This window comes from Anticarsia gemmatalis, chromosome 8 (genome assembly GCF_050436995.1).
Source record: "Anticarsia gemmatalis isolate Benzon Research Colony breed Stoneville strain chromosome 8, ilAntGemm2 primary, whole genome shotgun sequence".
Lineage (NCBI taxonomy): Eukaryota > Metazoa > Arthropoda > Insecta > Lepidoptera > Erebidae > Anticarsia > Anticarsia gemmatalis.
In genome coordinates this window covers 1,337,606-1,363,935 of record NC_134752.1, presented here as the reverse complement: position 1 = coordinate 1,363,935, position 26,330 = coordinate 1,337,606, and the positions used below count along the sequence as shown (strand labels likewise).

General features: G+C 34.2%; 2 protein-coding genes across 2 annotated transcripts; one reads left to right on the top strand and one right to left on the bottom strand.

The window, feature by feature from the left end:
• The first annotated feature begins 7,724 nt into the window (after positions 1–7,724).
• On the top strand, positions 7,725–23,033 carry LOC142974598 (salivary peroxidase/catechol oxidase-like). The gene is made up of 11 exons (XM_076117029.1): positions 7,725–7,976; positions 13,935–14,069; positions 14,416–14,755; positions 15,075–15,294; positions 15,691–15,868; positions 16,102–16,229; positions 16,615–16,797; positions 17,925–18,252; positions 18,545–18,676; positions 18,868–20,466; positions 20,672–23,033. Exons 2-11 carry the CDS (start codon positions 14,017–14,019, stop codon positions 20,826–20,828), a joined length of 3,318 nt encoding a protein of 1,105 aa, XP_075973144.1. The 5' UTR covers positions 7,725–7,976; positions 13,935–14,016; the 3' UTR covers positions 20,829–23,033.
• LOC142974599 (inositol monophosphatase 1-like) lies at positions 22,464–25,197 on the bottom strand. Its single transcript, XM_076117033.1, has one exon. It carries the CDS (start codon positions 25,026–25,028, stop codon positions 24,210–24,212), a length of 819 nt encoding a protein of 272 aa, XP_075973148.1. The 5' UTR covers positions 25,029–25,197; the 3' UTR covers positions 22,464–24,209.
• Between the last annotated feature and the right edge of the window lie 1,133 nt (positions 25,198–26,330).

Below are 26,330 nucleotides of genomic sequence, written 5' to 3'. Positions count from 1 at the left end.
GTGAATATGGGATCTTTCATGACATAATAAATTGCTAATACATGCCAAAAAGAGCAAATATCCAATATAAGGAGGCTACTATTAAATTTTTTTGTATCTCACTGCCAATTTCTCATTTTTTCTTAAGCATCATATTGACAGTCTTTCTATCTGGTTATCACACAATCTCCATTTGGGAACTCCTGCGTCTGCGTTGATTTTGCACAAGATTTTATCCATTTATTAAATGAAAATAACATTTAATATCTAACACAGGAATAACATCCGTAACACTTTCATGAACACTACGGAAATTCGAAAAACCTTTAAAAGGCAATAAATAACTACAACTTCGAAGCTCTCTTCCTCATTCTGAAATGTGAAGTTGAAAAGTGAAAACACTGCCCGTCTCGCTCTCACCTTCGTTATTAGAAAAAGATGAGTGCATGTTGACTAATATCATTCGATTTGTCAGTCACGCTGTATCGCGTGCATACTGACATGACACTTCCTTGGTCGTTAAAAGAAATGTTCCTGATACAGTGCGGTGAACTCCATTTGCGTATTGTAAAAACGTTGTTATATAACGACACACTATATACGTTTATATTCATTGAATAATTATATTATTTATTGGCCTTATCAACGGCTACGTGGTAACATGAAATCTAAACTAAATGATTGTTAAAAAAATGCCCATTACTGACCATTTGGTACGAGTCTCACGAAGTTCAGCATGGTAGTATCAATTACCCATTACCAAAAATAGGCTTCTTTTATTCAAATAAATTAGGGGATGAAACTTCGCACGCGAAATCAAAATTAAGCACTTAAGACTACAGGTAAAACCCGTGACACACAATTTGCTGGTTAAAAAAACTACATAGCAGGTAGCTTAACAATTCAAAGATGCGTAACCATAAAACGCTTACCTCCCGCGAAGATAGTCAGTCAAAGGTTACGCCACTTCCGCGCAAAATTACGCACTTTGTCAACAAAACAATATTACGATTATTATGAATTGCGAACAGCTGTTCCGTAATCGATGTAACGCTACTCAAGAAATAGATCGAAACCGTTGCAATTGAGTTTTTACTCAACCGCGGAAGTTGGCTGATGTTTTTTACTGTTATTGTTAAATTAACTCCCGTTTATAAGGTTATTGTGATTGATAATCTGATTATAGGTTCTATTTTATGAAGTTTTTTTACTGACTGTTTGGCCTAAGCGCCGTAGTTCGATATCTAGCTGGATCGATCGAAATGATATCAGGATTTTCTAACTTTCGTTAAAATATTCTGGTTTAGTACCGTTTCGTGTATTTTGTTACATTTATGTAATGTTATGATACGAGACAAGCCTTGTCCCGTATCATATAGAAAAAAGTAAATCGTTTATCAATCAATTACACAAAAATCGCTGATCAGAATTATCAAAACTGATTTTGACTTTAAACTCATCATTACCATGATCTCTCTCTGCACTCCGTGACACTGTATTTCAGGTTTTTTTTACTTAAAAATACTTTCATACGCGGACCGAGTAGAAAGCAGACTTTATTTATCACTACCTTACACTAACTGTATCTACTATACATATAAGTTATAGGTACATTAGAATTTACTCAATAAACCAACACTACTACCAATGTAAGGGAAATAAGATTTTGATTTTTTCCTAACAAATTCTCTGTGCCGTGCCTCGGTTGTTGAGTCAGTCTAAACGTAACTCTTGCTTAAGGAAGTTGGATAATAATCTGATCATTCTAGAAGATATGGAAGAGAAGTAAAGCTAATCGGAAAAATAAATTAGAAATTCATATTACACTTTTATCAGAAGTTACGTGAAAGTTTCGATCACGTGTACATAATACTAATCAGAATCCTACAGTAATCTTGTTAATTTTTTTGTAAGGATGTATATGTTTATGTATATGTTCATCACTCTTTCACATGAAACTTCTACGGGATTTTGTTCGATACAAAAATATTATCACTGAACTTAGCTAGTTATGTGTAAAAAGGTTTCTTTTATTTTTAGCATTTCAATCAAAACAACGATGATGTTAAAATTTCCAATAATAAATGTTGAATTTATTAATAGAAATCGCAACATCAGACGCAGTCGAAATGTGAATATTATTTAGATTAGATCATTTAAATGGTCATAAAAGCGTTCATAGAAATCTTGTAAAGGTAGAGTATACATAAGATAACTTTAAACTTTCTTGTTGCGTGAAAATCCTAGAGAGGTTTATTTATTTATTTTAAACTTCATATACATGTATGGTGTATATAGGCGGACTTAATGCCAAAGGTATTATCTACCAGTCTACCTTAGGGTGATGCAGAGATTGAAAGAAGAAGGTGTTTAAAAAAAATAAAGGACGTTAAGGACAAGGTTTACAAATAAATAAAAAGGTTTGTGGTCGCAGACATAACAACTCTGAAATGGATCGTAACTATATGAACAATGTTTCGACTGTCTCCGTGGTGCAGTGGTTAAGGTGTTTGTATGTTTGTAAAAGTCCCCGCGATACAAGAGCAATTTTCTGTGCGAGTTGTCTTTTGAATTAAAAAACTTTAACTCCTTACTGAAAAGCGCACTCGTAATTGGATTAGCCCCGGGAACGCATGTTTCATATTTAATTTTTTTGACACGGTCATCTGATTCCAAACTAAGCCGAGCTTGTACTATGGTAATCAGACGACTGATAAACATACTTAAATACTTCTAAATACAAAATTATATAGTTAAATTAACATCCAGGCTCAGAACAAATACTCGTGCTCATCACACAAAGATTTGTCCCGGGTGGGATTCGAACCCACCACACGTGGCGCTAAGGTTGTTGCGGCGAGGTGACCGCTTAAACGTGCTTGTTGTTGTTTGAGGATAAGGCGAAAGAGAATACGGTGATGAGCCTTTTCCGAGAGCAACAACTTTCATTCAAGCGTGTGCTCTAATGTGTCCTCATGTTTATACTTCGAAAATTAATTAGAGTAATAACTACAAACACTGGTATTTGATGTTAAATTTTATATGCAATTTCTTTTTACGAAGTATCAAGAATTGAAATATCATATTTCATGTAATGCGTTTTGGGATCCACTTAGTTCTATGCAACCTAATTAATGAAGTTATTGATATAGATGTAAATAAAAGTCTAAAGGAGAATGGGCACTTCTGGGCGGTCGGCGGCCATTAATGAAAGTAGTGTCAAATTAAAGTAATGATAACTAGGAACAACTTTTACTAAGAACGTTTCGCTGCAATCCTTTTAGGTAACAATATATTTACATGTAAATATAATAGAATTTCATAGAACATAATAAAGTTTATTTCGTGTCTGTAATGCATTTAACTTTGTGTAATAACGTTACATCTTCTTATAACGATGCCATCAACATAAACAACAATCGTAACAATATAATAATGTCCTCCTAGCCGATATACGGCTACGGCGGTCAGTTTCATTGAACCTGGCCATCTGTGCAGGACTTTGTTTATAGTGTCCAAGTGTGTGCACAATACACAGGTACACTCTCTATTCCATTACTCTCATAGTTTGGTGGGACGGATAACCGACACGACCGGTGAGAGGTCAGGCGCAGGACCGACGGCTTTACGTGCTCTCCGAGGCACGGAGGTCTTCGACCTCAACTTCCTAACTCCGGGCAATCTCTAGGAAATTCTTAACAGAAAATCTTAGAAAAGACTTTTTGGCCCGACCCAGGATTCGAACCCGAGACCTCTCGCACCGCAGTCGCATATACTACCGACCGCGCCACAGAGGCAGTTAGAAGTTGAAAATCGTAACAATAGGAATAGACAAAGAGCAGCATTCCAAAGTATAACCGGCGATCAGCCTTTTTTCGACGTGACACATTTGACATGGCTTAACGACTGTTATCTTAGTTGACAACAACCGGGACCGACTTTTTACGTGCCCTCCGAAGCACGGAGACGCTCAGTTCAAATACCACAATGCGATCACCCATCTATAGCATGACCGCGCCAACGGCTGCTTAACCTACATATCGTTTACCGACCAGTGAGCGCAACTGGCTATGAACGCCTCGTTATTGAGCTGAGCATTCAAGACAGGCTTCTTCTAATAAGAAGAAGATCATAAACAACAGATAAGTCGTCTCAGTGAATATGTTATAGAAAAGCAAGATGTTTACTTACGATATTTATATATTTACTTGTAATGATTGTTCGAATACTAATAATGTCTATATTTGTATGCAATATAAGAAATAGTTTTATACTATTAAAAGTGCTCAAAAACAAAAATGTATTTTATTCGTCATATAAGTGCGTCGCGGCAATAAAACTTCTACACAGTAATTATAGGACCAAACTACATTAAAAAATACCAAAATCAAGTTTGGCCGCGGATCGCCCAGGCTCCATACTATTTTGCCCATTCTCCTTTGGTTGACCAGCAATAAGGTACGTACAGTTTTTCAGAATGTTATTTTGTAAATGTGTGATTAACTTACCTGCACCCAATTTCAGCTTTGAAGGGCTAATTAAAAGGATTTTGAGAGAATTGTTAAATTAGCAAAAATATTCCTATCTATCTATCAAGTTTCTCACGGATTCACGGCCTAACCCCTCCCTCATTACGGGAGGAGACCCTTGCCCAGCAGTGGGACATTAATGGGTTAAAATTGTAAATTTATTTTATCAATCAAGTTTACAAATCGCTTCGAAATACTTGAAGAATGTCTTCAAAAATCTCGAACAATATTCTTCAAAATGTTGAAATTATATTACAAGATTAGACTTAAACTTAGTATAACAGATCACATAATCAAGTTAAGTCTAAGTGCTCCTGTTTGAGATCACCTAGCTCGGTCTGTGACCTGGATTGTGTCAGTCGTGACGTCACAACAGGTGACGCAAATATACGCGGCAGATAAACGTTACTAAATCAATCAAATCTTGGCGAAATTTGATTTATTTTGCTCTGTGGTTTTTTGGTTTATATTAAGGTGTATGCACTATTAAATAAAAAAAATGAAAATTATATTATATACGAGTATACTTCAAGTATTATCGTGATATGAAATCATTAAAAAAAAAAATCTCGCATATTTATCATCGTCTGTCCGCGACTTCTTTCATACGCAGTCATTTTCCGGTGTAATAAGTAACTTGTGTGGTTAATCAAGGTTACAAACTATATGTACGCACCATATTTAATCCAAATCTGTTCAGTAATTTTCACACGACTGCCAAATATCTATCCAAACTTTCAGGTAAATAAAATATACTCGTAAGTACGATTGCCCACCTTTTATTTAAGACTACATAAACATCAGAAGTACATACAAGTACCAAAAGATCCTCATTTTTACTCATAATTTACTATAGCCTCTCAAAGAGTTCCTCGTCAATCGTTCGCTAATGAATTATTGGAAAGCCGCTATTGCAACATGGTCGCACATTTTCATATTAGAGCACATGCCATCGCACGTATTATCGACGTGATTGCTGCATTACATTATAATTATGACTTCATATTACGTACGGCTGTTATTCTAAGTTTTATTACACTGGTAAACGATATTTGGATGTATTTTCACACGTAAGGACCGGGTACTATTAGGCAGCTGACTTTTTAAATGAATAAAGTAAGGTTTTACAGTTTTTATCAAATGTAAGTTTAAGCTCTCTTTTCTTATTCCCTTTTCATGCATCTTTAAATCGGATATATTGAAAACACCAAAACTTCCAACAAATATACCTAACTTTTATGATAAAATTGGTATGTCATAATAAGCAAAGCAATTTTAAAGGACTGCTTAATCCTTTAACCTCACTAAGCAAGCGTGATGGATTGGCCTTACCCCTTTCTCATTTCTGGACAAGATTCTTACCCAGCAGAAGAGCAGTGATGGGTTTGTACTCTACGTATATAATATTTACAAAAGATATAAAAATGTGCTTTATACCCATATAAGTACTACTCTACTGTGTCATTACTGCAAGATCCGTATCTAAGATTCTTAATAGTTCACGAGTTTACCCATCTTTCTATTCAATGTAGCGTCACAAGTAGTGCAATAGTTTACAGTCCAGTGAACGCAATGATCTTATCACGTCGGCTTCTAGATCAATCTAACAGCCATATATCTTGTATTAGTTGCATCAATTGCTCTTATTTGCAAAATATTTACAACAGTAAGTATTGCTGATTTGAAAGAGCGGCCGTGAGAGTTCGGCTCATCACTTTGCAATCGTAAGTAATCTTATGACCCTGATTGAAATATTGATTATAAATCATAAATCATCATATTTTTTAAATCTCGTTTGAACTTCATGAAACATTTAAAACCTGGTGTCTACTCAGTTATTTAGAGGTAGCAAATGAATGATAGATTTTGGATTTTTCTTTGAATCATGGTACAAGAATAGAAGTTATATCCCCATAAGACTATTGCCTGCCTTGTGTGAATCCGAATATAAATTTATTAAAGAAGAACATACCAAGATTTTTTTTCTTCTAATAAGGTATAAATAAGAAACTGAGTTAAGATAAGACCCGTACTTATATTTATACTTATACTTTATAGAAATTAGTACCCTATATCTTTCGCTAAAACATAGTCTATGGACCATACCAAAATATCAAACCTTCACCAAAACTTATTAAAGAACTACAGACAACAAACACACAAGTAAATGTAATCAGAAGGAATCAGATCAATGGTAGTAATTTCAGTTATTTATGATACCACTCTAAATAATATAAGTGCACATCCTCATGTGAACGTACCCAGCCTTGGCACATTTACTGGCCGAGTGTCTTCTTAAGAAAAGGTGAAGCGTGTCCGTGTGCCTCGGCTCTAATAAGAGCGAAAGGTCACTTATCACGTGGTGTCAAAGATACCTCGAAAAAAGGGAAATAAGTTTTTAGGTGCTTTTTCCTCACAAATAATTAAAGTCAAAATTGTATATGGAGGAGGGTTTTTGACGGAATTAAAGATTATTCTAAAACTGTTAACATTATGTAAACATTCCCCCTTTGTTAAAATAACAGTTGTTAAAAACAATTCTAGTACAAATAAGAGAAGCTAATTGTATACAATGTTTTCCAAGACTGCAAAATATTATCCCCCTTGTTAAAATAACAGTTGTTAAAAAATAATACTAGTACAAATTACCGAAAAGAAGTAAATTTATTGTTTTCTAATTATACTAACGCAAGTTACTTGACATATAAAATTTGTGAGGATGGACGTAACGTAAGTTACAATTAAAGATGCCATACATACTTAACTCAATTTAGTTTTGTTTTATCTGTTGAGACATTCAGAACCATAATATCACTTAATGAAAATCTCGCGTAATAACGCAACCTATTAGATCGAGTAAATGAAACTATTTTGACTGGCAAATGGATTGATTTTTTGAGTGCAATTCCAAATGATGATTTAAATTGTATTCCGTAATCTCATTAACTAATCGTTCACTAAGCTTTGAAGGAAGACTAATCATTTCATAACAACATTTTGCAAGCCGTTGCAAAAATACGACATCCGTGGTATCTACGCAATTGAAAAAACATCAAAAAACGTTAAGTCTAACAAACAAATCGATCGGTTCCAAATCAAATTGTTTAATACTGTTTATCGTACCGTGGCACTAATGTCAACATGAACCTTTTAAAATTATAATTACGACATTTTCCCGAGTAGAAGTGGTAGTATTTGAGTGCGAGCGCGCCTCCCCCCTCGTCAGTTCCGCGCGGACGCTATGGCGGTCCGACGCGCACTGACTGACTCGCGCGCCAAATTCAAACTCTAGTCATTCTTTTTTTTTTAATCGGAGACTTTTTGACTGTGTTTTTTTTAATGTAAGACTAGACGAAGGTGGGTGTTTGACAATGTTTTGACAGACGAGTGATCGTGACAGTGACTGTGTGACAATATGACGTGACTTGACTTGGATTGACTTGACTTGACTGTTGGCGGGAAATGCAGGTTGGTCATGACTTTTATTATTATTATTTAATCATTTTTGTATTTAGAGTTAATGATATTTTTAAGTTAAGGGGCAGCTGTAAAATCAGTTTCTGACCCAGTAAACTTAGGAAAAGTAGTATTTATTTCTTTATATTCCAATTTTTTAATTTATATAAAAATGATTCATTTTTGTTATTTAGTTGTAGTTACATTGTTTGTGCCAAAAAACTTATTTTATAACTCAACGGTATATAAAATACCCGTAAGTAGGAGAAATCGATATGAAAAATTGTTATTTACATAGTTAATTCTCATGAAGAATTAATTAAAAACCTAATTAATATTTGCTAAAACTAACTCGACATTTTGTCCATGACTTCAATAGATTTAAAATAAATATTTAAATCTATTTTAATTATAATAAATCTTACAAAATGTAAGCTATAAAATCATACAAATTATGTTAATATAGTTATTCATATATTAATCAGCATATCATAAATATTTTAGTAAAGATTTCAGCTAATTTAGAGTTAATTATAAAATTATACTGAAAGCTATAATCACATATTTTGCAATAATCATCCTAATGATCGTTGTTTTCATCATTTCTTTCAGGGTCAACTTTTTATAATATTTTTTTATAATTTTTGAATTCAGTATTAGAATTTCTCATTCTAATCTTTATATATGTATATAATTCTTCTGTTAGTGGGTATGTCACTGAACTTCTCTTAAACGACTGGACCGATTTTGATGAAATTTTTTGTGTGTTTTCAAGGGGATCTGAGAATGGTTTAGATTAATTTTGTGTATTAATTTTGTCCGCTGGACAATGTTTTTTTATTTATTTTTTTTGGCAAAACAATGTTTGCCGGATCAGCTAGTAAGATATATATTTTCGACGCTTATACCTATTTATGTGATAAGGATCTTTCATCGTTAGAATTTTATGTAAACTTAAAATTAACTCTATGAACCGAAACATCAATTGGCTATTACAGAACCACTAGACGAATGAATTGTAATAAAACTAGTACAAAAGTCAAAAATTAAATTCTTCATAGAAAAGACATCAACGAACTCTTCTATAAATACAATGTTTTACAACGTGCATAATTATTAAGCACGATAATTACTTTATATATTATTTAACTTTTTATATTATTTAAAACGATATGTTTGTTTTTTTATTCTAAATATTTTACAATTCATCGAAAATCTATACTAATATTATAAAGCTGAAGAGTTTGTTTGTTTGACTGTTTGTTTGAACGCGCTAATCTCAGAAACTACTGGTCCGATTTGAAAAGCTTATCTTAGCCCGTTTATCGAGGAAGGCTATAGGTTACATATCATCACGCTACGACCAATAGGAGCAGAGTATGAGTAATAAATGTTACAAAAACAGGGAAAATTTTGACCCATTCTTTCTTATGTGACGCTAGCGAAGTAGCACGGGTCAGCTAGTACCTGAATAAAAAGAAGCCAAGCATGCGAATGCGCATTACTGCCAAAAAATAAACAAAACTAAATTCGTAAAATATTTAAAATTGATTGCCATATATGTCTCACCCATCGCTTTCATAACACAAGTTTGAATCTATAATAGTTATGTGAGCAGTGAAAGCTATTCACTTTCACGTGAGGTCACACAGGCCTCTTATCACATGTGTGGTGTTGAAACATGCTAATTTTGTTTAGAACGTAAAATATTGGAAACGAAAGCTGAAAGCATAGTTTTTATAAGAATAGTTCTGCTTTACGCGCATGCAATTATTTTCATGATTAAAAAGCTTGATGTCATCAAAAAAATATTTCTTTCTCTAGCCAGTTTTATTTAGAGTTTAACCTTTACATTTAAAATGTAAGTAAATATAATCAAAATTGCAGAGACAACTATTCTGTTCGTCTCTGTCAAATATAGAAAAATCACCAAATTTCGATGACTTTTCTGTTAGAGATCTTAGAAACTGAAATAATTTAATACCTTGAAATTTAAATAGAAATGGGATGTCTATTAAGGCTTATTAGGATTAAATAAACTCTAAATAAAATATGTAAATCAGTGTTAATAAACTAATTTGTAATGCATATTCTATTCTCACGATACTAATGAAGGAAGATACAATCTCAATCAAAATTTTTTTCAAGTACTTTTTTATTTACACGTTCAAATAACATACTTGAAGTTTCACACACTAATTAGTGCTTCCTATTGCAAAACGAATATAAACAAAATTAAAACGAAAGCACAAAGAACATCCTATAGTTAAACGAAACTTTAATACTAATTACTGTCTAACTAGACAAAAGCCGCGCGAAAAAAAATTCTAGGTAAAAAATATACTTTGTTTTAATCTAGGTTATAAACTATCAGTGTAACAATTATCATCACAATCCGTCGTATAGTTTATTCGTGGATAAGTACCAAACATACATACATTCATCTTCACAAATTTTCCTATTTATAATGTTAATAGGATAGATATCCCGTGAACACACCGAATAAATGTATCTTAATGAAAATACAAAATATCCTTATTTTTTGCCACCGATTACTGTCCCAATGCTGGGCAAGAATCTTCTCCAAAACGAGGGAGGTATAGGACTTTGAGTCTATCTCGCTGGCCAAGTGCGGGTTCGGGACTTTGCAAGCCCTCAATAAATATATCTTCTTTATCAAGATATAATCAAACATCTAACCAAATATTACCCGAATTACTTCAGTCGTTATACGTAAAAGAAACACAACAAACCTATTAATAATATAAGTATCGATTAAACCAATTACAGCCGGAACAAGCTATCAAATAAAGTAAATATTGAACTGCACAGGTGTTAATCATTTATAGTGAAAACCAGTTGTGATTTACTCGTTTCACTGAAGAGAAACCAGCCGCACCTCGGTTATAAATAAGTAACCAGTTTTACGAGAGTTTATAGGCGTTAAGTTTATTATATGGTAATTTAATAAACCTTTGGCCTGACGTAGGAAGTTAAAGGTTCAACTGCACACATTTCTGCGTTATTTTTCTTACCTATTCATGTATCTTTACTAACGGACTGAAAATATGTGTATGGCTGTCATCTTATATATAGACATTTTAATATATAAATAAATGTCAGCAAGTCTTATAATCGTTACACTTACTGAGCAAGTATCTTCACGTTAATAAAGTATTTAAAATTGTCAAAGGGGGAGATTTTTAACGTTTCTCTAGTAAAAAAAAAATCCTATGTTTACTAAGGTCAAGAAACGAAAATATATTTGTTTTTGTACTGCATATGACATAAATTTGAGCCATAATCACTCATGATGTTAATTTTCTTGTCTTTTCTCGGACTACGGACTGAAAAAGGTAAAACACTGCTACTAATAATAAAACATCCGACCTTAGTACCAATTATACAATTATTTACTTCAACATTATCTGAATAAAGTAAACAAAAGCTAGTGAAATCTTCGACCTTCAGTATCAATAAGAAGGGTGATCTGAAGCAATCCTTGCAGCACAAGGCCAGCGCTCAATAAATTGAAATATATTCAATTTTAAGTAAAATAATCTAATAGATGGAACATTTTGCTACCACTATTGACTATTAACAACCGAATAGCTGTGTTGCGAATACATTTTGTATAAAAAAACCGACCAGCGGTCTTAGCCTATCCCTTTTAGACTTCAAAAATAAAAATCTATTCGGTAGTACCTATCTAGTACGCCAGGTCTCTTCCAATAAAGATTAAGGAAAGGTTAGACCTTAAAGTACAGGTAAAGGACTTAAAATCCCTTCAAGAATTGTTCTAAAGAAGTCTCTGACATGCAAGGTTTCATCATGACGATGTTTTCTTTCATTATTCTCTCGTTCACACATAAGATCTAAATGCAATGCAAATAAATGTATTTATGTATAATTATGTAAATATATGAGACGATGTTATATCCGCTCTTGCTTAATCGATTGGTATTTCAAACGGAAGATATAAACTAAATGTTTTTAGAAAATCTTGCATTGAAATTGCGACTATTTGAAGGTTTACAACATATTTTAAAGTTCATCTTGTAAACAATTTGAAATGTGCATATTATTGGTTAAAAGCACGAAAGTATATGACGCTATGGACTTTATTGTAATTTTTAGTTTTATTTATTCAGAAATGCACAACAATAGGTTAACTTACATCTGTAATGTACAAATAGGTATCTTTATCCAGTTGCTTGTAATTGTAATAACTTACATTTAGCTATTTTGATGGCTTAGCTTCAACTAAATGAATGAAACTTTAATCTAAAATACGACATACTTACTTGAAAACTTATACTTATACTTAATAATAATAATAATTTGCAAAATATCAACACTAACACTCAAAAATAACGAATTCCGTACGTTTCTATTTTGTAATGAAATGCAAATACGTTTTTTTTAAACGCAAACCAATCAAGCCACAAGAAAGCACAATAATGGCCGCACTAAACATATAATTTACATAACAAACAAACAAACAAGACGTCATTAAACTCGTCGAGAAACTTTTATGAATCACTTTCTCCGCTACCAATGGTTCGATCTCACAATATTTTCGAAACGCAGACATTTACATAACGCTCGCACTTTTCCTTCTGTTTTATGTTCCCTGTTATGTTAATGGCTTATAATCTTTACTTATTTATGTTACATTGGTATAACAATATAATAATACTAACATTCAAAAATACAATATAATGATGACTTTTTCAAATGCTTTGTACTAAGTTTACTAAAATAAAGATATTTTGATTTTGACTTCCCTAACCCGCAATTGGCCAGCGTTGTGGACTCAAGACCTTAAATCCTCTAATCTCTCATTACGGGAGGAGACACTTGCTCATCAGTGGGACAATAATGGGTTAAACCTACTTCGGAATATGACTAAAAGAAAAAAAATGTCACATTTGTCACTCACATAAGTCACTCCGTATGGTCTAAATGACAATATTTTCTATAATACGCAAACATTTTTTTGTATTTTGGGTCCGCAACTGTATAGGGACATGCATAGGGAAAACCAATGAGATTCGTACCTACATATAACAAAGCACGAAATTGATTAAAGCAGTTCGTGTATTAAAACCTCATTTCCTCAACTCTATCGACCTTAAAAGCCTCTCAATGTTATTGCAAAATAAATGCAGGTTTATACCATCGCTAACATTACTTTATTGCTTCATTATTATAATATAAATAGGAGATCTTTAAAGTAGATCCGTTTTGGAATCCGGTTTTGCAATTCTGACGCGAACTTTGCATCCATTCATTGGATACGTAATAGTTGATTTTAATTTCAAATTTTAATTTAGACTTTCAAATTTGCTTACTTTTCTATTTGATTTTATATTTGTTTGGATTTCCAATTTATGTATTGTATGATTTTTTTGTATGTTCACTCTAAAATAATTGTTAAGTAGAATATTGGTCTCTGATAGGTTTCTAAAGGTTAGTGCTATCGTGGAAAGATACTCTAAAAATTCTAATTACCTTAGCCATGAACGTCTCGCCTTGGCTGAAGCTACTATTTTGTGTATAATTACTAAAGCTCTATTAGACTCGTCTACCTTCACATCACATTTTTGATTATAATGATATCAACTAATCGCAATCTCAGTTTGTTAATTGTTGGAAACTAATACCTACTCATTTTCACCACCATATAAAACAGTACAATACAAGGGTCGGAAACCAGCTCCATTTTTTTCTATCTCCCATTACGTGGGATATGCACATGTTTCCTTTTAAAAACATTATGTAAAGAGGATTTCCTGACAACCTACCTTCTTTTCTTCTAAGTAGTTTAATCGAATAATATTAAAAACAAAAATCCTTTGAAATGTTTGAAGTACATATGTCTATATGCTTATATGTAAGTCTGTATGCTAGGGTAGTAAGTCAACTCTTACTGCCTGCTGAGAATTAATATCTTCTATCTTGTTCCAGTGGAGGCAATGGCGAGGGTTTGGAAGGTCGCACGGAGGAGACACAGTTTCCAACAGCAAGTGCGTTGAGGCAGTCGCCTCTGATGCAGCACTGCCCGCTGCGAGGAGCTCCCAAATGTCCACCAGCTTCTAAAAGGTAAGAGGAATTTAGTATTTAAGTTTATGATAGAACCAGCAAGCTGTACGCAACTATAAAGAGTATTTTTTGGTGGTTGTGTGGTAAAGTTTTTCTCGGAATAATAAACAAGAAAAGTATATGTCACTTTTATTTAAATCCATTACCAAATAAGTTAGGAAGGCGACTATTAGAGTAAGGCTATTCTCGATAACGTAGTGCTAAACGAAAATGCAATCACAATGAGCAGCAGGCGGTTTTCTTAAAATAGAAACGCAGGTTCTAATTCCGCAACGAATTACCATAAAAGCGTTTAACTTTTTATCAAACATTTCAAAAGCAGATTTTTAACGCAATTAACTTTCAGATATCGTACTCACGATGGCACGTGCAACAACATCAACCGGCCAAGATGGGGGTCTACTATGACCCCAGTCCAGAGGTTCCTTCCACCATCGTACTCTGATGGGCTTCAAGCTCCGAGGCGGTCGATCTTCGGATCCAAACTACCTTCGGCTCGAGAGATCAGTTCTTCGATCCATGAGGACAAGGATGCCGAAGCGGCTGGAGTGACCCATCTGTTGATGCAGTGGGGTCAGTTCGTTGACCATGACGTGACGTCATCATCACAGTCCAGAGGATTTAATGGATCTGTGCCGCGGTGCTGTAAAGATGGTGGAAGGGATTTCGTTCCAGCTGAGTTTTTGGTAAGTACCTACTTGCATACGTGCTAGTCTTATTGTTTATGTTGTCAGTAAAAATAATTACTCAATAAAGAACGATTCTTACGACTGTCTTAATTTTGTCAGTTTAGTTTAGAAATTGTTTCATTAATTTACATATCAGTTTCATTATTTTTCAGTGCTAACATTGGGTTTCAATTTCAGTCCTCGGGTGCTGTTCTTTGTTTCCTCATGCTAAGTTGAAAAGGCCAATTTGCCAATTATTGCTCCAATCACAAATCAAATTTTATTCTTCTTTATTTTATAGTCGATCATAAGTACTAACCTGCCAATTATTCAACAGCATCCAGAATGTTTTCCAATACCGGTACCATCAAACGACCCGTTCTACGGTCCCAAAGGCGTGAGATGCCTGGACTTCGTGCGCTCGTCTCCAGCTCCTCGCGATGACTGCGCGCTGGGATGGAGGGAGCAGCTCAACCAGGTGTCTGCGTATCTTGATGGGTCGCCACTGTACGGGAGTTCTGCTGTAAAGTCTGATAAACTGAGGCTGTTCAGGAATGGTGAGAATTTGGATAGATCGATTTTTTTTTTGTAACATTTTATTCGTCGTCGCCATTCCTTCATCTAGTTTGTGAAGTGAGGTTGGCAACGACCACCTTCGACTTGACCACCACACATGACGCACTCTTGTGATGTTGTATTTTTTTCACCTTTTATATGTGAATAAATTTGTAGAAGAATGACAGCATTATTACTTGATATCAAAAACAAACTTTACAAAATACACTACACTTCTGAACAAAACCAAGTATTTTATTCTTAAAAGTTATATGTATTTCCTAAAGGACAGTTTGCCTTTTTAATTCTTGAACATACTTACAAACAATGAGTTAGAAAATGAGAGAAGAGAGGAAAAATGGAACAGAGTGAGTACTAAATTTCATATTTTTCCCTAGGTATGCTGCAATACGGTCGAGTCCAGCAACGCCGGCCAGTCCTTCCGCCGGAACGTCGCGATGAGCTCTGTCGCGGAGGAGCTGTCTCCACGGACTGCTTCAAGTCTGGAGACGCCAGGGTCAATGAACACCCGGGACTGGTGGCCGCGCATATCGTGTGGATGAGGCAGCATAATAGGTGAGAGCTCTACCGTCATGGTAATCATAATACAAAGAAAGAAATCCATTCGGTTTCGTTTCATTTGAGCGGTGATGATTATAATATGAGAATGTAGAAGAAACCAATAGAGCCCCTGCAAGTTTTCTTCAACTATCATTAAAATTAGTGTTTAACTCTTAGGGTACGAGCACGAAAATTGTTTTGTAATTCTTCCGGATAGTACGAATAACGATTATTTACTTACCTTATAGAATGGCACAAGAGTTGGCCCACCTGAACCCTCACTGGAGTGATGAAAAGATCTACCAGGAGACGAGGAAAATCGTCGGAGCCATGATCCAACATATTACTTATAGGGAGTTCCTACCGATTGTACTAGGTAAGATGAAGAATATTTAAAACTTTTTGCAACACTTCAATGATAGCCAAAAACGGAAGGATTTTTCTATTTATATCTCATAATTTGTACACCTAATAATAATCCACCTATTAATATAAATACGAAGAGCTAAAAATACGATTGAACGTAAACACAGTATCCGGGTGTTATATTCTTGAAAATTTAATCTTAATCTAAAAATAAATAAATAATTTAGTTATTTCTTTGGTTGGATTATATCTAATAAGCTGTGGGTTTATAATTTTTTTTTAACGTAGGCTAAACAATAAAAACAAATAAAATACTCGGGAAACCAATAAGGGGGAAAAATCTGCCTTCGATCAGTGAAGAATCAGAGTCTTATTACCATATTTATTACCTCCAGGTAACGAAGTAATCCACCGCTTTGAGCTGGAGCTGCAGAAGAAGGGTTACTACAAGGGTTACAACCCAAAGATCAACCCAAGCCCGGCCAGTTCCTTCGGTTCGGCCGCCTTCAGGTTCGGCCACAGCCTAGTCCAGTCGTCCATGGTCCGCTTCGACAGATTTCATCGCCCTATGAGTAACAGTAAGTACTTTTTACATCATTCTAGTTTTTCATACAGCTCAGTGAAACTGAATTTATACCTGAATACTGAAGTGTAACCTACGAAGAAATGTCAAGCGAACCGAGATAAAATCATATTTGCGCTATTTTTACTTAACTATTTAATTAGCAGGGAGAAAAATTAAGTATTGAAGTAAATAAAATTATGAGTATTTTATATTATCAAGGTTAGAATCTCCGTACAGTGTCGAGTTGAAAAGGCGTATACAGTTTTTAGTCAAAATAATCGAGCCATAACGATATGTTTAAAACTGTAAAAAAATCTCCAATAAAATCTACTTTTTCTCATAACTAGCTTAATTAAATATTACGTAATTTTCCTTTCAAGGAAATTTTTAACGATGGCAACAAATAATACTAATATCTTTCCGTAAAGTATTGATACATATTTCCTTCAAGCTGTGAATGAAGTCATTTGTATCACATAAGAAATGGTTGCCACACCTATAGTTCCGTTCTATCGTAAGAAATAATACAAACACGGAAATAATGTGAGACAGCTCTCAATATTCTGTTGAACTCTATTGTTTTATAACAAATACATGCCACGGATATTTCTAGAACAAAACAGTGTTACATTACATAGATCAAACAAAAAGTTATTCGGTAGATAGGTGCAACAAACCCCCACTTGGCCAGCGCGGTGGACTCAAGGCCTAATCCCTCCTTTATTACGGGAGGAGACCCTTGGCGGTGGGACATCAATGGGTTAAATTTCTTCATTAGGTGCAACCAAGTAATCGGTCTGCCTGTTAAATAGCTGTAAAATAGTAAGTAAGCCGGGGACCTCTGTTGACTAGTGTTAAGTTTAACAAAGACCAAAAGAAATAGCTGCCATGTAGTTGATGAGTAGGTAACTGTAGAAATATTGCGCAAAAAAATCGAAAAATCAACAAATAAATTTCGACCGTTTGATAGTCAACCATATTTCATGTTCAAATTAATGTTAATTATTAGACAAACATTGAGCTTAGACGAAATAAAACTCGTATAAACAGAAAAGTCCAAAAGAGTTCATCAAACTACATTTTAGATAAGGGACTCTGTCAATCCCATATATTTTTAACGAAATATTTTATACTTTTCAGACGTATCTCTTCACAATGAACTCACAAACCCTACAAACATCTGGAGCATAGGTGCAGTAGACCGTCTACTCCTCGGCATGTTAAACCAGCCCATACAAAAACGGGACGAGTTCATCACCGAAGAACTCACCAACCACCTATTCCAAACCCCTCAGTTTGACTTCGGAATGGACTTGGCAGCGATAAATATACAAAGAGGGAGAGACCATGGTGTTCCCCCGTATACTGCGTGGAGGGAACCCTGTGGACTGTCTGCTATTGAGGAGTTTGAAGACCTGTTCAGAGTTATGCCGAGTAGGGCTGCTAGGAAAATGATGTCGTTGTATCGGTAAGTGAAACATGCACGTAGAACAATACTTAAAGCTTAATTGGTTTAGTTACCTCAGGCTCAAGCAATCGTATATAAATGTCATAGGTAGATAGTTTGTCTATAGGTATTTGTAAGCTTAACTTGTTTCAAAATAAGGACCAATAACGCTTATTTTTTATTTCTTCATGTTATTTTCCGAAACAAAATCATCGGACTATATACCTACTTGAGCCAAAAGCAAATAGGCTTTACTTTTAAACTGAAAATAAGTACGGCCTTATTTCAATGTCTTCGTGTGCTTATATTTCAGGCATGTGGACGACATAGATCTATTCACAGCAGGCATGGCGGAGCGGCCGGTGATGGGAGGACTGGTGGGACCGACCTTCGCTTGCATCATCGCGCAGCAGTTCTCCAGCTTGAGGAAAGGCGATCGATTCTGGTAAGTGACTGATAATTTATTAATACATTCGATTTGATCGCTAAATCCTGCTATATATTTTCAATTTAATTTACGTGCCTCCTTGATCTGCCATCTATACTTGACTTGTTGCAAATGGTCTTGTTGGATTCATTAAATACATATCGAAGTTACGATGCAACGCTTAAATTTATTTTCCCTTTTATGCTCAGGTACGAAAATGGAGGGCAAGACTCTGCACTGACACCAGCGCAACTGCAACAAATCCGCAGGATCTCATTCGCGCAAGTCCTTTGCCGTACCTTGGACAGTATAGAAACAGTCCAGCCCTTCGTGTTCCTCTCCCCCGACAACCCTGACAACGACAGAATCTCCTGTCAAAACGGACTTCTCAACAACTTTGACCTTTCTCCTTGGATCGAAATAGATTCTGACTCAGACAATGACATTAGAAAGTCCGATGACCGACCTACTACTCAGAAACCTAAAAAAAAATCGACTACACATAGACCTACTACAACTAAAAGAACAGTACCCAAAGGAGCTGTCAAACTGACTCAAAACAAACTAATACTTAATACAACTGTGACTAAAGACACGACTGCAAAAGAAAACATAACTGACAAACTTAACACGACTAAACTATCTAAAGACGATGACAATGACGAACTAAACCTAAATATTGATGACGTGACGACTTTGACGCCTGACAATGTGACTAAAACTGACTCGACGACTAAACTTAGTGTGACAAGACGTAACGTGCAAATTGACGACAAACTTGACTTTAAGAATAAGAGTAGACGAGTAGACGACATACAAATGGACTCGAGACAAAGACCGGCTAAATATGACGAGTATGACTATGACGATGAAGACACACAGCAGGTACAATCTGTTGTTATCAACAATGTAGCACATAAAAGACCTTACAATCAAAGACCTGTGATAACCGTGACTGAAAACGTTAACAAATACACTTACTTGATCAACTACGTGCCGAGACCGACTGAATCTTGGCGACAAACTACAAGAAGAGCGACTCCTAGTCCTATACGCGACAGAGATGTAGTAAAAGTGACTTATCAGACTTATGACGACACATACAGACGACCCAACAGACCTTACTACTATGACAATAGACATGAGAACCAAAATTACAGATACAACAGACCGACTTACACAACAAGATACAATTATCACTCTTCAGCTAGATCTAATGACGACAATGTGACGAATAAAGCGACTGACAAACCAGACATTAAAAGCACGACTGACTTGTACAAACTTGTGACTTTTGGCTACGTAGGCACTTATAAAGGCAGTTCGCCGACCACAGAAAAACCTAATGACATTACTGACCGACCAATTGACAGGTATAAAGCTGAACCAGTAAAAGACTTCTCGACTTTTGACGTGACTGACAAGAATATGAAACTGTCTACCTTTTACTTGTATGACACTGCAACTAAACCGTACCTGCAACGACCGACTAGACGTAATGACGAAGTGCCAGTACAGACTAATAAATACTATTACATAAGGAATGTTTTACATAAGTATTCTAATGGTGAAAAGAAACCTGTAACGAAAGAAGATGGGAAAGAGATTTTGAAAGAGAATTATAATAACCCTGGAAGTCCTGATGGAAGTATAGAAGAGAGATCTTCCATGGATAAGATGGCGTCTTTAGAAGATGTTGAAGCGAAGCCTAAGAGTCAGGAGCGACAAAAGAACAGGGTGAAAGTGAAGCCTACGAATGCTCCTGCGGGTCCGTCGGTGGCTTTCGATGTTATTCCTAGTGAAATAAGGTATGTTGGCATTTCGAACAATGGCTTATCAATATGTAGTGTCAAAAGTAATCTCAGCATTATAGAAGTAAAATGAGGAATCAAGGGTGCAGACCTTAAAATATAACTAAACCAAATGAACTGAATAAACACTCCAACAAAAAAATCTAGCAAACCTACAGTCGTAATATTCAATTATTAAAAAACATTCTTGTATTATTTTCAGTCCCTCTCAATGGGCAGTTTACGAAGAGAACAAGGATCTGCCGGAACAACACAGAATGCCAACCATGAAGTCGGATCCTTACGCTTTGAAGGAGATCCCTAGACCCATCATCTTCAGCAGTTTCAGGAGACGACGACCAGGACACGACAGACATTGATGTAAGACAGAGTTAGTGTAATTTATTTAAGTAGGATGAATGTATACTCTGCTGTAGATAGATTTTATGAACAAATATTAAAGTATCACTCAATTTTAAGCGGCACTCAAATGTCAAATGCAACTCAAATGTTTCTACAATACATGGCAATGTGACAGAGATTGTGTTAAAAGTGACACGTAAAATGAAGTGATGTTTTAGTATAAGACCATTTGAAAGATCACGTAACGGTTTATCTGCCTATATAGAAGACCGTTGTTTGTTATTTGCATTCAAATGTAACATTTTAGACAATTTTATAAAAGGGTGGGTGATATAATACTGTGAAAAATAATATTACAAGATAAGCTACTAAGTATTTGACTAGACTATGACAAAGACATGACGACTTTATGTGACTGACTGACTTACTATGAGACTGACTATAATGATTGATTATGACATACAAACAAAGCTGAATATCGAATTATTGACTCGACTACTATTGACTTATTGACGACCGTGACTTTTAATGTTTAACTCGACTGTATAATATTACAGCTTTGACCTTGACACTGACTAACTAATAGTAAATATACCTACCTACTGCTGATTGAACTATTGGCAAAACTTACCATACTCATTATTATGAGATTAACGACTTAAAACGTGACTATGACTATATTCAACAAAAGAAATTTGATTGCAGCTGATTATAGACTTCCAACGTATAGACTATGACTATTGACTATCACAAGTGACACATTTGATTGACTTAAAATGACAATGAGGACTTTACTATACTATGAACATTACGAAAGACAAAAAAGGGCTATTCAAATGACTATGGCTTTCATAATACTTACTTGAAAGTAACCGACTGACATATTGAAGATTGACTTTATGCCTAATAGAATACTTTGACTCTTAACTATGACATACCTTTAAACAGGACTACATGACTTTCTGAACGATATTTACTGACTGACTGACATTTTGTGTTAATGCATGGACGGACTTTATGACTAATCGACATGACATAGACTTTATAGACTGACTTATTACTATTATTTACGGAATGTTATTTATGTTAGTAAGATTATGACTGATGTAACTTAACAATAATTTAGAGATAGATAATGATAAGCAGATTTGGGCATTTGCATAGACTGACTGACTGTAGAATAAAAAGTAAGACATAAAGACGAATGAAGACATTTGACTTTTTCACTGACAAGTTGACTAATGACCTATATGACTAAAGACTGACTAATACAAGACAACATATGACTTAGATTAACTGACCACGTGACTAAATTTGACTTCAACTCACTGACTATATGACTTTTACATTGGCTGAATAAAAACAACATTTGGACAAAATAGACTTTATTGTATCACAACATCGACTTCTGACAATGACTAAATGACTGCTGACTACATGACTATAATATAACAGATCTCGTCAATACTGACTAATGAATACACTGACAATATAATATGACAAATAACGACATAAAGACTGTTTAAATGTAATAATAATTATATAAATTATGAATACATAACATACTTATAACATGCATAATCAATAAAATTATTTTAAAAATAATCTGATTGTAAAATTTTTTTAAATCCACAAAAATGTACATATTGATGATTTTTGAATATTTTGGCGATTTTTCATTAATCTAAAGAAACAAGAATACCCTTTATTTGGACCTGAAATTACTACTTTGTAAGGCAATAAATAATAAAATGCTCAATTAGCAAATAAATTATATTTTAAATGCCAAAATCATTTTTCAGCACAAAATCAATTGAATTTAAGTACATACTTGAACAATAGATAATTAATAATTTAATTAATCAAATACATAATTAACTTAATATATTGTTATATTATAACTTCTTTACAACAAACATTAAATTGTTAACCATGAAAATGGTTTTTGAAGCTACTGAAATGGTTTACTCTGAAAAAATGTATTTGTACTTTAAAAAATGAAATACACTGCAAGCTGTTTTCCAAAGCATATTTATTTGTACCTTGGCTTGAAAGCTACAAATTCGATTTATTTCTAAACCATTTCAGTGGCTACCATTACGACATAATATACAGATTTATTCTTATTTATTATTCTTAATGGTGAATTAACTGGCAGTATGAGGAATAGAGACATTAAATCTCTTAACGAGACAATAACTGTGAATAAATATTGAAACAAACATTTTCTGTTTTATTTTAATAGAATTCCTGGTAAATTTTAATAGTATATTATTGTTAAGAATACAAGCATTAAGATGAATCAACACTTCTGGATAGGTATAAAATAGTTTATCCGTTAGATAGAGATAAGTACTGTTGTTTTCTTACATTTGCAGTCAATTCATCTACCAGATTGGTTATCTGACATTCATAAGCTATGAAAGTGGGGCTTAGTATTCTAAATTTTGATAAATATCAGTAGGGTGAAATCCTGAGCAAGGACAATTAGCCACTTAAAAAATTACCATCCATCAATTTTTTTTTTAATAACAATAAACTTAGAGGTACTTTACAGTAATGGAATTATAATGCTGACAATATTTCATACATTTTATCACTGCTTATCATTTCATTACTTGTTTTTATATAGATTTTATAAGTAGTTGTTTATGTATTTTATTGATTACATAGGTACATAATATGTACCTATGAAAACAACTGACTAATGCCCAGTAACATTACTTCTGGTTAAGCATAGGTTATCTTATCAAGTAGAATATAAACAGATCTTGTTCAATTTGTTCTAAATTTATCTAAAACTCAAAGTTTGTAAGTAAATAACTTTTAATTACCATTACATAGCCATATCTGCTATAAATCAGTATACATTTCAATTTCAAGGTTGACTATTATTCAAAAGAAAAAAAATATATTTTTTATCAGATTTTTTAGTATACATTTATCAACAATATCAAAATTTTCCTATAGTCACAATCTGATGATTCAATAATTCAATACAGCAATACTAATGATGTTTACACCAATGAACAATGAGTCATTGATTATATCATCAAGTTTCAAACAAGGTTTGATGTTTCATAAACAGTATTGTCCTTAAGTACAATGAGTTTGTTCCATAGAACTTTGGTATATGATTCAATATTAAGTAACTACCAAAGTTAGCCTTATTTAAAATTGATACTAAGTATTTATCTACTTAATGTATAAATATTTAAGTACAAATTGTACTGTTGAATATTTCCAGTCCAAAATATAATTGAAATAAATAGTTTTATAGTAATGTTATTTACTCCACATCACATTAACTAAGGTTAGTTGCGGTTACAATTTAATACATCAACATTAATAACAGGAAAATTACATGACAGGTCAACTGCATGTATAATAAAGAGAACTTAGTCTCTTTCTGGATAAAATTGTACTAAGTTTTTGGATAATTCTTCAGCCAACTCAGGAGTGCTGGCACATAGTACTCTTCTCGACAACAAGTCTAAAGGTCCCCCAGCAGGATCAATGCAGACACCACCAGCTTCTCTCACTATTATGTCCCCAGCAGCTATATCCCAAGCATGAATACCATACTCAAAGTTGGCATCAGCACCACCCATAGCCACCATCGCCATGTTCAATGCAGCCGACCCCAAAGACCTCATTCCATGACCCTTTGACACTATCAACTTGAAATTTTCATAGACAACTTTACACTTTGCCTCATCCCGACTCGTTCCACATTCAAAAGCCACTAAAGCAGCAGGCAGCTCTTTGATATTCGAGACGTGGATTTGTCTGTCATTCAGGAACGCACCTTGACCTTTTTTGGCGGTAAAGAGTTGTTGCAAATTCGGGTTGTAGATTATACCAGCGACACACTCTTTATTGATCGCGAGACCGACAGATATACAACAATGAGGGAAGCCATGAATAAAATTGAGTGTACCATCGATCGGGTCGATGATCCAGGTTGGGGCATCTGTTAATTCGCATTTGGCACCGTCCGACACTGACTCTTCACCTATAAACTTGTGCGATGGGTATTTCTTTGCTAAACCCTCCACAAGCGTCTGTTCCACCTTTTTGTCGGTCTCAGTAACAAGATCAATGTCACAAGACTTCTTCACGAAAACTTTGCAGCCATTAACGTGTTCAGTTATAAGGTTTCCACAGGTTTTCACGAGCGCTAACGCAGTATCAAAATATTCATCTAAAGATTCCATTTTATATGAAAGATTGCTTTTACTGGACTGAAGCTGGGTGTTACTGCGAAACAGTAATCGTTTAACTATTTCGAGTAAAATTGTAACAAGAATTATTTCAGAAAAGAAGGAATTTACAAGACCGCAAAGCGCTCGCCGTGCACTTTGATAGATTGCGAACTGTCAAACTCTATTTTGACAATTAAGATTTTTGCGATATCACTGACAATGACATTTATAACCACCCTGTACACGATACAGTTGTCATGGTGTTTTATTGGCAGATTTGCAGAGCCGAACATACATAATTAATTAATAAGTCAAAAATAAAATAATTTAATTTGGATTTACTATAGAGTCACTGTATTTCATTTAGTTATATTATGATTGCTGACTTATAATAAACAAATTAAGCCTCATACTTTTTTTCGATAATTTGAATGAATTAGGACAGGGTCAAAAACTATGCTAGCTAAATTGGCGGAAACTTTTCTCAGCCAAGTACTCTTATTCCTGTTATAATAATTAGTTAGAAATAATAGTTAGGACCAGTTCAGACGAGTGTCTTCTCTATACAGGCCAAAATCCCAGAATTGTGAATTTTCTTATATCTTCAGCTGGCAGTGATTTTAAAATTGAGGTGGCTGTAGCGAAATTTCAACGTATATTTAAGTAAATAAGATTTCTGAAGAACGCGATATCATAGGTAGAAAAAAACATCGAAATGTATGTACGCGGATAACTCATAAACAACTAAACTAAATTCATTATTTTAAATCGTTTGTTCCCGTTGAGTCACACCAATTTGTGTTACACTGTTACCCATTGGGAAGAAAAGTACCGATTAGTAACACTGTGACTCAATGCCACGATTTTTTCCCATCAATTTACACTGCAACCTATAAGTACGTAATATCGGGAACAAAATGTCCCAAAGAGTTACAGTACTTTGTTTAATTAAATGAAACCATTGAAATCCAAATCAATTTTTAATAAATATAACTAGTCCATTGAAATGTTACAATTTGAGGGCCGGATATTGCATTTCTTAGAGGACGCCACTCTTGTCCCCCGGCCGCCATCTTGGAAAAGGGGGTGGAAACACTTTTTTCGCTATATCTCGGAAACTATGCGTCTTACAATAAAATTGTAAAAGCATAATTCGTAGTAAATTATTTTGCCAACAAATATGTTTAATAACTTTTTGCCCTAAATTAACAATTAAAGAAGTTATAAGCAAAAAAAGTTGCCGTTTTGTTTGTGACAGTCGGGACAAGGTTTGTATTGGATCAGTATTCCCACAGGAATTGAATCAATAGAATA